At 40.3% G+C, this 16,142-nt stretch overlaps 1 protein-coding gene across 1 annotated transcript in view; it reads left to right on the top strand.

The window, feature by feature from the left end:
- adipor2 (adiponectin receptor 2) overlaps window positions 1-13,513 on the top strand; it is a 20,486-nt gene extending 6,973 nt beyond the window's left edge. Inside the window, exons 2-9 of the mRNA XM_017414919.3 lie at window positions 3,358-3,415; window positions 3,502-3,798; window positions 8,803-8,985; window positions 9,531-9,702; window positions 10,343-10,529; window positions 10,619-10,806; window positions 11,405-11,598; window positions 11,694-13,513. Of these exons, the coding sequence (XP_017270408.1) occupies window positions 3,712-3,798; window positions 8,803-8,985; window positions 9,531-9,702; window positions 10,343-10,529; window positions 10,619-10,806; window positions 11,405-11,598; window positions 11,694-11,822 (1,140 nt within the window). The 5' untranslated portion in view covers window positions 3,358-3,415; window positions 3,502-3,711 and the 3' untranslated portion in view covers window positions 11,823-13,513. The remainder of the gene's footprint in view (window positions 1-3,357; window positions 3,416-3,501; window positions 3,799-8,802; window positions 8,986-9,530; window positions 9,703-10,342; window positions 10,530-10,618; window positions 10,807-11,404; window positions 11,599-11,693) is intronic.
- Window positions 13,514-16,142: the final 2,629 nt, after the last annotated feature.

A 16,142-nucleotide genomic window follows, 5' to 3' on the forward strand; every position in this document is an offset into this window, starting at 1 on the left:
CGCTTTCAGCAAAATCATTCAGCAAAAAAAGCATTCACACTGCATTTTCGCAGGAAATGCAACTTCTCTAGTTTAAGTTCACGTTGGAGGAATACTTTTAACTCGAAGTAGTTCTTGAGGAACTTCGAACAAGAACACCGCCTAATTTGTTGTTTTTATAACCTGTTTAGAGTTGAGTAAAAATGCTAAAACAAGTACAATCAGAGGCGGACAAATTAAGCAGCCCGTCAACGTAAATTGGAAACAACTTTTCTTGGTTTTGCAGTAGAGTACCTGCTGCTGTAAGCTGTGACTTTTGGCCTACATTTTCTTCCTCTGAATGAGAGTAAAGAAAACAGTGTTTACCTTTAAATTATCTGTGACCTACATGTCTGTGTGCTTACACAACGCCCTCACATTCCTGCAGTCTTCCAGGGTAGTTTAAGATCTGACAGCCAGCGTGAAGCAGAACTGGTTTATTGACTCATACTTTCTGCTCGTTTTCATCACATGAACACTTTTTCCTCCTTTATTCTGCAGAAACAGTGCTTTCACCTACTGACCACTGAACTTCTCTTTCTATTACACCGTTCATTTATTTATTTTTTTTAAAGCTTCCTCATTGTGTGGGTCATCCAGCCTATAGTCTTATCCTCTGTTTTCTTTATACTTTTCTTAAAGTTATGGTGGTAATCAGCAGTGCATATGATGAAATCTATCACGAGTTCTGCCTCTGGACTTTTATCTGGGTTCTCAGTAGCCAGAAATTCATAGTTTCACTTCTTTTTTTTTAGCTTTTACCTCTATGCCACTTTTTCTTGAGAAGAACAAATAGATCAGTTTCGTTTTCACATAATAATAAAAAAAAAACTTTGGATAGCATCACCTGCTACGTTCAAGCTTTGAAATCATGTCATCAGATCCAAAAACAAGCAGTGACACAAAATGCAGATGATGATGAGACGCTAAAAATAGACGCTGTTAGAACAAAGACCAAACTGAAGGTTTTTATTATTTAATTTTGTACCGGTTCTTAACACAAACGCAGAAGCATCTGATAAATAACCTCGATTGCACATCGTCATCTTTTAATCTGAGCAGCCGTTTTATGCATGGAGTTTTCAGACTTTGTTGCCGGCTGCTTTTATCTAAGTAGGGGCAGGTTTAAAGGCTCTGGAAACTGGAGTTATGGTTCCAATAAAAGGAAGTGAAGCTCGAGGGTGCACTTGTGGAGATTAAGCGAGACCAGGTTCAGGCAGCAGGTCATCCGCCTGGTTCGTTTCGTCAACGCCTGTTTTTATCTGTGACTGCCTCCAGGAGTGGCGTCGGTGGGACTGTATGAGAATCAAACCACAGCTGATGGTAAAAGCTGGTCAGTGTAATAGTTTTTGTTTTTGTGGAGGGGGAATGTGCACTTGGACATTTGTTTGTGAGTCTTCCAGGACTTCTGGCTGTTGTGATCGTGACTCATTCTGCATCCTGTTGTGAACAAATGTGTCATCTAGTTTCAGAAACGGAGCCACTCAGGAGTCAGCTCAGACTCTGGAAAATCCCTACTTCATTTTGGTGTTTTTGGTGGAGAGATGACTGTCTTACCATGTCTTGTAGCTTTTTTTTAATCGTTGTTTTTCCTGCTGTGTTTGTGTGGTTATTTGTCACAAGTAGAGCCGGTAACTCTGTGTACATGTTTATGTTTAACTCTCCAGGCAGCTGACGAAGAAGGGTGGCGTTTATTTCTGCAATATGTCAAGCTTTTTAAAACATCTCCATGTGTAAACATATCTGATTCTTGTGATTGTATTTAATGCTGCTTTACAGGACATTATAATAGGTTTCAAATCTTTTGTGTAAAAATCAATCTCTCTCATCACGTTCACATTGTTTTTTTTGTTTTTTTGCAAAACCACACAAAGCAGACTGTCCCACCTTTTTCAGACTGTCAAAAGGCTTATTTGCTCTTGTGTGGCAGTGAGGCCACCGGAGCCTATTATCCCGAGAACTCGTCACAGCTGCAGAAATACCCATCAGAAGTTGCTTAATCCATAACTGGTGGCAAGAAGCTTTTGTGAAATGATGCCTTTTCATCATGACACGAAATGAGGCTGCAGTTACCCAAGAAAAGTGCCTGTGTAATTTTTACTAATGGTTGAGAAAGGGGGAAGATTGATCAGACAATCTCTCTGTATGGAAGGGGTTTACTTTGCCAACTGCCTGGTTTTTGCATTTCCGTCTTATTCATCTCAGTCTTTCTGTAGATAGTGTCTGTTTTGCTGGTAGGTGTTAGTTTCATAACCATCTCTTACCTTTTCCTATACTTGCATTAATCAGTTATAGATGATGCCCTCAGTTTGGTGTGAATATGTCTGGGCGTCTCCCGTATACCTTTCTGTTTGTTTGTGTTTCCCCCCGTTGAGCCTATAATCCCTCAGTGTGTGTGTAATGTCACTGGGTGGGGGTTTAAATGAAGCAGCCCGGTGCCCGCCCTGGGAGCGTGTTTACATTGACTCGGCCCCAATGGAGCGCAGTGAATATGTGTGTTTTACAGTGGGCAGGAGGAAAGAAAAACATGAAGAGAGCAGCAGCGCGCTGGTACGAAAGTTCAGCTGCCCGTCACAACAATAAAGCTTTTGGAACAAGCACTAATTCAATTGTCATATTTGCCAGTTCAGATAGTGATTCTGAGGTAAAAAGGTTGTTAAAATGTTGCTGGCGTGATATTATGCTTTATTCCACACTCTGATAATGACATTTTGGGTTTTTATGTCCCTCCTTCCAGCTACATTATGTTGTCAAAATATAACAATGCGGCAAAACAACTTCTGAGCAGAAAACACGTCTACTTCCTGTGTGGGAATCTGCGGTTCCTGGCCTTGACACCTCTTGTCGCTAAGCAACTTCCTATGACAGCAAGTTGGCAGCGAGTCCTATTAGACAGTATTTTAATGCCTTGATACCGTAGATAACCATAAGTGACAGAGACATCACGCTAATCAATAACATCTTTATCCTTCGAGCACAGCTGCTTTAAACGTATGAACAAAAACACTTTGCAACTGTCTGAAGTAGATCAAATCCGTGTAGCTTTTAAATTGAACGTTGTGCCTCCAATAATTGTATTTTAAATCTAGACAGTTTAAACCAAAACATAAAGATATTGTGATTCTGGGATTTAGATGGTATTTTTTTGTGGATATATTCTTGTTTATTGCAGTTATGGTTTTATAATTTACTGTGATTATCATTTTTATTTAACTGATCATTATCTCAGCTTTTTAAAGCTGAAGTATATGTTGATAATTGTAATCAAAGATTATATTTATTTAAGTTAAGTACAAAATACTGAGACTAACATCATTCTGTGTCTTTTTCTCCCTGCAGTCCGTCTCCTAAAGTCCTGACTTGGACTTTCAGTCCAAAGACTTCAGCTGGAAGCCAGGTTGGTCCTCTATCCTTCATGTTCATCTTACTTTGTTTACACTTCATGGATTTCTATATTTTAACCGTCCACCATTATTTGTTCAGTCCTATCAGGTTTGGCCACAGTTGGCGTCTGCCCCACGAGTCGTCTGTCCAGTTCCAGCTGGTTTTTCTTTTTCTTTCTGGTGGAAGGCAGTCCACTTTTTCAAGCTGGAAGAAGGAGAGACGAGCGGGGCCGACGGCCCGACCTTTGTGCTGCGACACAGAACGTCAAATCTTGTAGAAAACCCTAAAAACGCTGCGCATACAAGTCCCATGAGTCCACGGGAGCAGGCAGACACACCCACCTCAGGCTCTTCAACCAGTCACCTCAGCACCACTGAGTGCCCCTCACACAATGGGGTGAGTACTTCACACACACACACACACATATGCATGCTGTCACAGGCTTGGTTCAAAGCCGCATGGTGTGAGTTTCCTGGGTCACACCGTAAAACAAAACCAAAACTCACATTCTCGTGTAAATAATGTAAATGTTCTCATTAATGGGGAAGAAGACAGAGTGAGCCACCTAGTTGTTAGATAATAAAAGATATTTATCCCGGAATTCATATTTAAACCTACATTTTCAGGTTTAAGACAAATACATGAATGAGATTTGTTGTTGCCTTCACTTTCACAAGTTCATTTTTCTTCCCATATTAGGACATTGTAATGATTTCTATTTATTTCTGTTGCCTAACCCTGACACTTACCCTAACCTTAACTATTCCCAGAAAACGCATAACCTTAACCTAAACACACTCACACCTGAGCCCTAAACCTAACTCCAAACCCAAAAATGCGGTTTTGGTGCCCATAAGAACGATCGGCCCTGACAAGTAGATGATTGTACAAAAAGCAGTCCTGAAAAGGTAACAGAAACAAAGTACACACACACACACACACACAGAACACTGGTCTTTCATGTAGTTCGTTGGTAGATTAGATGCGAGTGGCTCCGAGCATGTGCATTAAACAGTGTTTAATGTAGGTTAATCACTTGTGGATTATGTGAGCGTTCTTTAAAGACATAATAAAGCCGCATACAGTTCACTGTGTATGTGTGGTGTGTTTTAAGAGTAAGCGCACGCTTTTTGAAATGCAACTTTTAGATATAGTCTGTTCAAAACAGTTAGTTAATCCTGACGGTTAATGTGTGTTGGGGCGATAATCTTTTAGCCATTTGAGACTTTCAGAGCGCTTGAAGGACTGTTGCTCAAGATTAAAGATCAGAAAAAAGAAAGTCTGACTCCTTTGGATGGTTTTGGCACTCGGGGGAATGGATTAGTTTGTAATAACTTTTGGCAGCAGCTTCTTGGGTCTTGATTTCCCATGGTTTGGTCACGACAGTTTCCAGCCTCCACCACCTCCTTATTGACAGCCTCGCCGCTTCGAAGGCCGCGCAGAGTCGACGATGAGTCACTATGTGCTGCGGTCATTAGGGCTGCATTATGATGAGGCTGGCGCCGTCTCTGCCTGATGTTCGCTTTTAGTTGCACTCAGAGCCTATCTAAAGATCTCCCGCGAAGGCCGCCGATCAAACCGGGGAGCTCAGCGGCACGGCTCGTGTTCCTCTTTAGGCTGCGCGTGTGCGTACACGGTCAAAGCTGTCGTCCCTTTGTCCGCCATGAAAGGCAATCACCAGAGAGCCGCCGAGCCGAAACACAATAGCGTTTCTGCGCGCCTATTGTGTCTGCCTCCGCGAGCGTTAGGGTCGAACCTTTTTACCTGCTGTAACACAACACGGACACATGAGAAGGCTTCAGAGGCCTCCTGCTCCAGTTGGCAGAGGCCCGGTGTCTTTAACACCCCATACGCCACCTTTTTAAATTTTCACCATTTTCTGTGCGTGCCACTGTGTCCTGTTTGCAGTGTGGTGAGCTCTGGGGTTAGGAACACACATCCTGTTTATCACTAGATTTAATCTGTTCCATTTTTATTTTTTTTATTGTACTAGTTTGATTTCTGTTTTTCTCCTCTTTGTGTTTTGATGTTACAGTAATTAGTTGTTTTTCAAATAGGTGTTTTTATGACAGAAAGCAGTTTATTTTGTAGCATCTGTTCTTTTTTTTAACATGTTTCTGTATTTACATCCCACAGTAGCAGAGAATATGTTAAAAATGTGTTTGCTGTGTCAACATTTTTAGTCTTTTATCTTAGTATGGAGTATTTTATGTGGGATTTTTTTAACCCATAGCTGAAAAAAGAAAGTTAGATGACTTTATAAACAACCTAAATGATACCAAACTTTAAACATGTAAAGAGTTTAGTTAAGAGTCTAATCCTAACATACCTTTAAAAACACACAAATGGCTTTAACACAGACACTTTTACAGATATTTAGCTAACATTTGATGCGATATATCAGCAGATATCTTGTGATATCACATGAGATTGCATATATTTTTTTCTCAACATACATTGTAGTCGTTTGTCTAAAATCTGACATGAAAGGTGGCAATATGAGTTCCTTCAAGAAATGCTTGGCCTTTAATGTTATTTGGTTTTGGTAAATATATATATTTATGTTTTTTGTTTTGCTGTGGTTTGCTGCTGGGTGAAAGTGGCTCGATTTTAAGAGCTGAAGCTGTGAACATTTAGGAAATAAGATTCACTTTGTCGCTGCGCTGTTGCAGAGTTTTCCATGCCCTCACAGGCAAGAACAAAGAAACAGTGTTTTCTGAGCAGAGCACAGTGCGGTGTGTGTTCAGAACATGCTGTTTCTGATGGTTTCTTTTCTGAAGAGCGAACTGTTCACATGTGAGTCACATGATGAATCTGTGTGCAGGGGTTAGCTCTTGGCTCCTCACCCTGTCACACATTCAGGCTGTCCTGTAGTCGGTGCAGAAAGTTTCAGCTGTTTCCTGGATCGCTCACTCCCAGCCTCCATGAGTTTGTTTTTATCTCCAGTACCTTTTGTTGCTCTTCAAATCTAAACATGGAGACGTGTGTGTGTGTGTGTGTGTATGACTAGTTATTAGTCAGGTAAAAAGTTACAAGCCAGAGTTTTATAGTGTTAATGAGTCTGAAGGGAGTAGAAACGTGTAGCACAGGAGAAGTCTGGTCTTTTGGGACTTGAAGGTGAAACTGCCTCATCTAGTCTTGAGTCGACAAGCCTGTCGAGGGATTTCCTGTTGTGCTACATCTGCATTATCACATAAGGCAAAGTTCGTGCCTCGTTCTTGCATCAAAAGCTGTTATTCACGCATTGTCTCGCAGTTCTACTGGTTGTCAGTGCAGAATACATTCAAAAGTCTGAAATCGTAAAAAAATAAATAAATTATATTGTCTGATGAATCTATGACCCAAACTACATCTTTCAGAAGTCTGCGTTGTGCTTTAATTTCCAGGTTCAAAACTAAAGCTTCAGTAGATGAAACATCAACCAGAGTGTCTATAGTTTATTATCCACACATCAGAAGTTTCTCAGTTTATTTTGGTTTTATAAATTAGAATGTCTTGTGCAGTGAGTAGCTCTTTGAGTGTGTGTTATGGATGACTGTCAGCTACAACCACGTCAAATTTGATCACATCTGTAAAACTGACTGATTTATAGCCATTTTTATGTTGTTTTTTTAAGGTAATTTGGCTGTGGCAGCCATCATGATTTGGGTTGAAGATGTAGATTTACTTCCTGCACATTAAAATTTGTCTAGTGGTTCATGAGATACTTCGCTAACACTTACACACACACACAGACATTATCTGACAGACAGAAATATTATTGTCCACCTTCACCTGGCGTATTTAAAAGTTTTTCTTTCCAATTAAAAAAAAAAAAGAAACAATCTTTCTCCATCTCCAAAGTGACTCTAAAATGTCCAACTAAATATGCTCCCTAATTACACAGTTAAAACCTGCACATCGCTGATAACTCTGTTTATCATGTTTACACACACTCACACACACCAGAGAGAGAGAGAGTAAAACTCAGTTACAGTATTATTGAATTAAACACATAATATAAATATTGTTCCAGCTTTCTATTTGGGACTGTGTCCTCCTTTTCTTTGTATCTCATGTTAGGAAGCAGAAAATGGTTGAGTTTTTGATTGTTTGTTGCACAAAATGAGCATTTGTAAGTAGTTAACTTGTGCTCTGAGAAATCATAAATATCTTTGGATGTTTACACGTCTTCTGCAAAAGGACAAGCTGACAGTTCTCAGAAAGCACCATCAGGAACGCCCCACAATCACAGAATTACTTCAGCTGGAATTCAACAATGCAGGCGGTGTTTACGCAGAAAGAAAGCGAGCCTCAGTGTTGGATCAGTCGCCAACATTTGAATAGTTTTCCAGGAAATGGTGTACTCTGAAATAATGCTGATTTCACCTGTAAAACTTCCCCCTGCAGACCCAGGCGCTGGTTTGTAGTGATGTGCGAATAATAAACAACACAAACATCCTGTTTTACTCAGCTGTGCTCTCTGAATGAGTCTTCTGGGTATTTCTCATAAATTAGTTTCTGGGAAAAATGGGAAGAGTCCTCCATCGAAGGATGACAACAACTTTAATGATGTTTTTGAACATATGGATGTCCCATCAGAGGCCAAACCGATCCGTCTGAACTCACAACCGGACCGCAGTATGTTTTCTCAGTTGATGATGGACGCCTCCAAGAAGGGTGGGATTATATCTTTGGCTGCAGATAAATGCGCTGATACGGAGTGAAATCGGACTCCCTGACCTTCGGCCCGAAGACTCGCTGGAGTCTCAGCAGCTGAACCTGGCGAGCTCAGACGTTTCTGAGCGACGGTGCGAGTGTCCAGAAGCGTGGGCGCACTCTACTCCTGCAGTTATTTTCCTGTATTTTTACTCTTTCAGACTAATTTTTTCTGATAGTTGCAGCTTCAACAGAGGAGATGTTGGTTTTTAAAACAATAAAACAAAATATCCTCATGATTGTTTCCCACCTGAAGCCAAACTATCACTGTTTCAGCCTGTTTCTGTCTGTTATGAGAAAATAGCTCATGATAATCACTGTCTGACGTTTTATTTATCTTAGTTGGCATTCTTAGAGGAGTACATATCGCCCTCCGCCTTCCAACCCAAAACTTTAGGCTGAGATCATCACCTCTCGCATCACAGTTTTATATATTTGATTCCTTTCAAGTTTGAAATATACAGCTTCAGAAGATGAATTAGCCAACAATTTATACAGATTAAACTTATTAGATGAACATGTTTTCAGCTTATCTTTTCATATTTCATGGTCTTATAATCAGACAGCACTGGTCTGCAATGATTAATGATCATGATGATGGTTTCTGTCAGTGCCCAGATCAATAAAGTTTCATGTGTGGACTCGGACATCACCTTTCCGGTTTGATTGTCTGACTTGAAGACCTCTCTCTGTTTCTTTCAGAATGTCCCTGAGTGTGATGACGAAAGAAGAATAAACGAAGATGACGACAGAGGAAGAGAAAAAGAAGAGCAGCAGCAGGAGGAGGAAGAGGAGGAGAGAAGCAGTGACGAAGGTTTCATGGGAATGACGCCGCTGCTGCAAGCCCACCACGCCATGGAGAAAATGGAGGAGTTCGTCCACAAGGTGGGGGAAAAATACTGCTGAGCTTAGCTTCTACAATAACTTCACCTTGACGGCTCACTGCTCAGAAGAGTTTTTATTACAGGCCTCATTAAAGCCGTACAGTAAGATAAAGCAATAAAACCATAAAAACAGCAAAAGTTTACTTAAAGGCAAAACTAAATAGTTTTATCTTTAACATCCACATTTAAACGCAGTGTTTGCTCTCTGAAAAATGATCTCATATTTACAGCTCTGTGGTTGGATGACAGAATATGTGTCAAAACTGCTTTGTTGACATTAGCAGCAGGACACGCCCACAAGATAACATCAGTGCTAACCTCGTCAGTGACCTAAAAATACTTGTTTTCTGTTTGTGTCGACTCGGCCTTCAGAGCCAGTTTATGCCCTTCAGGGTTATTTTGAACCAAAACAAACAAGTTGGGAGAAACCTAAGAGTCAGTCCAGCTCGTGTGGCTTCTGTAAACATGACCAGCAAGAAGTAAATTAGCTAAATCGGTCGCCACGCAAACCCAACGGTGTGTTCTGTTCCCCGCCGTCTCCGGCAGGTGTGGGAGGGCCGGTGGCGCGTCATACCCCACGACGTGCTCCCCGATTGGCTGAAGGACAACGACTTCCTGCTTCACGGTCACAGGCCGCCCATGCCTTCGTTCCGCGCCTGCTTCAAGAGCATCTTCAGAATCCACACAGAGACCGGGAACATCTGGACACATCTGTTAGGTGAGCGCTGCAGTAACGGTCACACATACGTCTCATTTGTGTCTAATGTGCATGCGTAAACGCCACAGTTATGACAAAATTGTGAAGTTGGTCTTTATTTAATCCTCCAGTTACTCTTAAATTGAACCAGACTGTTGTGTAATCGTTCTAAAATAACTCAAACAGGCTCATTAGTTTGTATAAGAAGTGTGCTTAAAGCTGAGCAGCAGAAATGTTGAAAACACGATATAATTGTGGATTGGATTTGGCTAAATTTAGCTTCAAATCCTGTTTGTTAAAACCGCTGTTTTGATTTTGTGTAACTTCTGTTCTCCAAAGCAGCTTTTGTTCAGTTTTAATCAGGCAATAATGTGGTTTTAGAGCTCCACCGCCACCCAGTGGTGTGAGGCAGACACTGCACCCAAAATAAACTTTTAAAAGACGTGAATATTTTCACCCTTACGGGACTTTTTCTGCTTGATGATACATTGATGAACATTTTCAGCCTTCTGCTATGACACAAAACGGTACATTTAGAGTAAAAACTGGTGGGTTTTTACAAAAAGTCTTTGTAGAGGCCATGTGTTTAGATGTTTGTGTTTTTTTTAAATCGCCCACCTCATCCACTCTCCATCCTCTTGTCTCCCCCTCGTCCCTCCAGGCTGCTTGTTTTTCCTCTGTCTGGGTCTCATGTACATGTTCAGGCCCAACATGTCGTTCGTGGCGCCGGTCCAGGAGAAGGTGGTCATCGGGATGTTCTTCCTTGGAGCCATCCTCTGCCTCTCGTTCTCCTGGCTCTTCCACACGGTGTACTGTCACTCAGAGGGCGTGTCCAAAATCTTCTCCAAGTAAGGAGCGAGCGTTTTTTAACGGCTCTGCGGCGGTGAAATGAAAGCAGCCCGTGTTACCTGTGTTACCTGTGTTCTGTGTCGCTCAGATTGGACTACAGTGGGATTGCCTTCCTGATCATGGGCTCCTTCGTCCCCTGGTTGTACTACTCCTTCTACTGCTCCCCTCAGCCCTGCTTCATCTACCTGATAGTGGTGTGCATCCTGGGACTGGCGGCCATCATTGTTTCTCAGTGCGACTTCTTTGCTACTCCGCAGTACAGAGGAGTCAGAGCAGGTAAAAAAGAAAATCAACAAACTAAGCTTTTTTTATCGCTCCGCAGTCATTTTCATGCTTCTGAGTTTACAAAGAATGATCATACTTAAGTCCATTGGCATCATTTACAGCTGACAGACATTATTAGATTTTAGAAAACTACACAAGTGGAGCAGCAAGAAGCAGAAGAAAAAGCAAAGTTAGGTTTTAGAGCCAGTGGACCAAATATTCCCCTCAGGGTTTGGTTAGGATATCCAAAAAATAAGATGGTAGATATGGAATCTATACCAGACAAATTAACAAAAAGACGCATTTTAAATTAAGTTGATTTATTTACTTATAATTCAGTACAGTTAGGTAATGAGATGTATGTAGCGACCATAAAGAAATGATTTATAGCAGGTTTAAATGTGTTTGTCTGGCCTTTTTAGGAGTCTGTTTTACGCTTTTATGATTGTTTGACGTCCAAAATGACCTCAAATTAAACGGTGTGAAGTTCAAATTGACATCACTTATAGCACAGCATCCCAACCAGTGTCACGTGATGCTTTCTGTAAATAACGTGACGTTAAAAAGACGTTGTTTGTTAACTGATATTTGTTCTGCTTCCTGCGCTCAGGTGTGTTTGTGGGTTTGGGTCTGAGCGGCGTGGTTCCGACGCTGCACTTCGTCATCAGCGAGGGTCTGATCAAAGCGACCACTATCGGTCAGATGGGCTGGCTGTTTCTCATGGCCACGCTCTACATCACCGGTGCCTGTTTGTACGCCGCCCGCATCCCCGAGAGGTTCTTCCCCGGCAAGTGCGACATCTGGGTGAGTGTCTGAGCGCGGTTGTTCCCCTCTCTACCGCCTTATCTGTTTCCCCACACATTTAACTCATTCTGTGTCTCTCTCTGTCCTCGCCGTAGTTCCACTCCCACCAGCTGTTCCACATCTTGGTGGTCGCCGGGGCGTTCGTCCATTTCCACGGCGTCTCCAACTTGCAGGAGTTTCGGTACACAGCGGGAGGCGGCTGCACTGATGACGGCAACCTTTAACGTGCTCATGTCCTGGTCTCACGAGGAAGCAGTGGTTGGAACAACAACAACGATCTCTCGGCTGAAAACGGCAGGAGCTGGTCCTGCTGTGAGCGGGACGACCACCAGGGGGCACTATTAAACCGACTGACGAGTGGGTTTGGTCTCATTTTGTCTCTATCAGTCTGTTAACCTCTTCAGGTCCTGCTGTTTTGGCTAAAAACAAACAAATTTGAGACGGTGTGATTTATAATCAGCTTTTGAGACTTTTCGATTCGGGAGGGGGCGAGGCTTTTAAAGATCCTCCTCAGTGATTCTCAGATTAATTATCTGATTTCAGGAGAGTTTTGAGGTGTTTTTTGGTGGAAGCTGTTTTCCAGGTCGCCTTCAGATGTGGATAAAAAATGAAATAAATATCTTCCTTTATTGCTAAGTGTTTGGAAACGAACCAGGAGAGGAATTCTTAGTCTCTTTTAAGTAAAAACAAAAAAACAAAAACAAACAAGAAAAAAAAAACCTTTTTATGTAAATAAGATTTCTAAACTTTAAGTTCTAGATTTGTATGAAGTTTATTTTAAAAACTACAAAAACAAGAGTAAAAATGCTAGATAATAAACCAATTAATGAGGTGGTGGGAGTTTCCTGAAAACTTTCTGTGCGTTAAAGATGGAGGGAAAACGTCTGAATCGTTTCAAATGCCAAACTGGATCGTTTGTCTCGGGTTCAGGTGGAAAATCTCAGTTAACCAGAGGTTGTTTCTCTGGTATAAAACAGCAACGTTGAGACTGTTTGTCTCGTTTGTGTCCAATCTGCAGTTCTGATCTCAAATTTGGCTTCGCAGACCAACGTTTAAAAAAGAAAAAAAAAGAACAATTTTGATATGTAGCTGCTTTTATTTGTCCTGTCTGTCTGTAAAAAAAGAACAAAAAATACACCCATATAGGATTATTTTTTCTACGGCCCCCTTTACCCTTAAAAAAGGATTTAATAAAAGACATCAAACATGACTAAGATATTTTTTTAAGAACAAGGCCCCAGTCATATCTATTTTTTATTTAAAATAAATAAAAAAAAGTGATAAAACGGAACGCAGATGCAGTTTTTTAATCTTTGTATTTGACTCTAAACAGGAGTCACGTCCAAACGGAACAAGGGCAATCTTTCTGAGTATCTTTTAATGAGTTGTATTTTAATTTATCTACTGCTATTATTATTATTATTATTAAAATGCAAAGCTTTAATTTGTCTTTTTGCTTTATTTTTGCATCGTAATACGCAGCTGGAGACAAAGGGTCTCTCTATAACATACAGAATCGAACAATATCCTTTAAATCGTTGCTCCGGTCTCACTCGGTGATAAAAACAAGGAGAACTTTCCGAGTTTTCTAGTAAAACCAAAATCTTACACCTGCACAAAGAAAACCTCTGAGCTCGTCGTGAACTGTGTGATTGTTTGAAACTTGGGTTTGCTGAGTTTTTAATCAGCAGGTTTGAGCTGCATCTCTTCACTGCAAGAAAAAAAATTCTATGATTTCTCTTCTTTTCTTTTTCTTATTTTTTGTTTGTTTTATCCATTTCGTATTAATTTATTTCTCTTGCAGAGTGCATAATGTCTTTGGATGCACATTTTTCCATTCTGATGGGAATGTTTGGTTTGCAATAGACCTTTATATCTGCTGTATTGTTCTAATAAAATGGTTTTTTGAACTCTCTTTCTCTCGTTTGTTCTTTGTGAGTCGCCACATGACAACTGACACATTCTGTATTATTGGATGATAAAATGCAAACATTTAAAGTTGCTGTAAAAACTGAGCTGCATTTACAGATTTTACGATTTTTTAGCAGTCTTTTACATTTGTTAAAATTTAAATATGTTAAGCCTGAAATGTGAATGTGTAACTTATTAAAAAACAGTTTAATATCTTTCATACAGTCAGACTACAGTGATATTTGTTTATGCAACCTTTTAATAATAGTATAAATTCAAAAAAGTGTAAATATTTAGATTACAAACATTATTTATATGATCTTGTATATACTGTTGACTTTTTAAGATTATAGAAATATGTTTGTATGTACTCCATGTAGATTACAAACATTAAAAAAATAATATAAATGGCTTAAACCGCCATATTTGTGATTCAGAGGTGTAGTTCCATGTATCGTCCAGCAGAGGGCGCACTACTTCCTCAGTCTGAGGTCAAAGGTTACTGCGCACATCCTGTCGCGTCCTTTTTAGATTAGCGTTCCGAAAACGTGCTGAGAACGAAAATAGTTATAAGGAAAAATGTCCTTAAATGCCGAAAAAATCATCTTAAAGATCTCTAATAGGTTGTATATTTCCTACGGCCCAATTTCGAGCAGAGGTGGGAATATTTCTGCGGATAATCGAGTGTTTGGAAACTCCGGTGAGTACGCGACGTAGCATTTCTGCTAGCTGTGGTTAGCCACCTTTGACCGAGGATAACATGTTATAGTTAAATTTTCAGCAGAATGCCTTTAACTTTTACTTTAAAACAACAACTTGAAAGTATAGGGATATTATGTAACGCTTTGTCATGCTTCGGTGCTCTCGCATTTGTCTTTTAACAAATTTGTTAAGCTAATCGCTATGCTACTTGCTAGCTCGACTAATCAGGGAACAGGTGTGAACAGTGACGCGGTTATCACTGGTTTGTATACTTCATAACTATCTGCGTTTCTACCTTTTTTATGGAGAAATATGTAGTTAATTGGTAAAATGAGCTTGTTAAATTTTAGCAGCTTGTGTTTTATAAATTCAAAATTTGCTTTTAAATCAACAATACGGAGATTAATAATCCGTATTGTCTGCGCATGCGTCAATGTGACAGAAACAATGAACGGTAGAAAACTTTAGTTTTTGTCAATGAAAAAGCAATAAATATTACTTTTTTTTGTTAAACCACAACTGATAGTGAAGATATTTAGGAATATTGGAGCATGAAGGTGTAATATTTCCGTGGCAAGTTGTTTCAAATTTACAAATACACTTTACCTTTGAACAGATATGCTGCCATCTTGGTCAGGATTTGTATGTTTACCTGCCAACATCTGTATGTTTGTGTCGTACAGGCAAATATAAACCACCAATGTAGAAACCACACCACCACATTGTTAAAATGTTGATTAAGAGGCACCCAAAATATACCAATTAATTTTTTTTAAAGTTCTTTTTTGTATCCAAAAAAGGTAAAATAAAAAAACCAACAAAAAAAACAAATAACTGGACTTCTATTCTGTAGCTGAAGATGCCACTCTGGTCACATGAATGCAGATCCTGATTGGAGTGAAACTGCCTGGGGATCAGGCCTAATGCTCCATTATAGGTTTTTGAAAGCTGAAATCTGAGACGTTCCTCTCTTTTGACATAGATGGCTTCCTTCACCCCCCTCTCAAACCATCTGTCTTCTCGGTCCAAAATATAAGCCTTTTGGTCCACAAAAGAGTGTGCCTTATCCTTGAGGTGTAGGTGAACAGCTGAGTCTTGTCCTGAAGAGTTTCTCCAATACAGAGATCTGAACTGCAGACACCACACCGCTCAGTTTGTGTTTGGGTGTTTTGTCCTTTTGGTAGACCAGGCTCTGGCTGAGAGTCCTGATGGGTTTGATGTTGTCAATGGAGGAAATTTTTCTGAGTTTCACAGATACTCCAGGAACACAAAGGATGACAATGTTCTTGTGTTTGTTCTTCTCCCTGTTCTGTTCAGTGGCGTGTTTTTTAGATTTCCTCGCTGACTTGACAAAAGCCCAGTCAGGATATCCACATGTTTGGGCAGCTTTTTTAGTGTGTTACTGTTGTTTTTCCTTCCCTTCTGTCTTCATGGGGACGTGTTCACTTCAATGCTGTAGAGTTCTTCTGTTGACAGAGAGTTTGTTTCAATGGGTGGTGAAAATCAAACAGAAGGTACTGATCTGTATGTGTTGGTTTCCTGTAGACCTCAATGTTGACGCTGCCCTCTCTTTTAATGGGCACCAATCAGTCTAAAAGAGGTAGCTTGTTGTTGTCTACATCCTCTCTGGTGAACTGGATGTTGTTGTTAACAGAGTTTATGTATCTGGTGAATAAGGTTGGGCGATATGTAAAATTTTGTCAACCAATATTTATCAGTCCAACAAATGACGATGGGCAATATTCTTGCAGGTGACGTCTGCACTTTTTTTGTCATCTCAAATGGCACAAAAAATATCTGTGCGTACCGGCAACAAGCACATCTTTGTAACGCGTCTTTACCACCGCTGGTAATCTTGTTAACAACCGTTTGTTTTCTTGTCAAAGAATTTATAAACCTGGAAGGAATAGTTCCCCTTTATCTTCTTGTTC

This window comes from Kryptolebias marmoratus, linkage group LG18 (assembly GCF_001649575.2).
Source record: "Kryptolebias marmoratus isolate JLee-2015 linkage group LG18, ASM164957v2, whole genome shotgun sequence".
NCBI classification, from domain to species: Eukaryota; Metazoa; Chordata; class Actinopteri; order Cyprinodontiformes; family Rivulidae; genus Kryptolebias; species Kryptolebias marmoratus.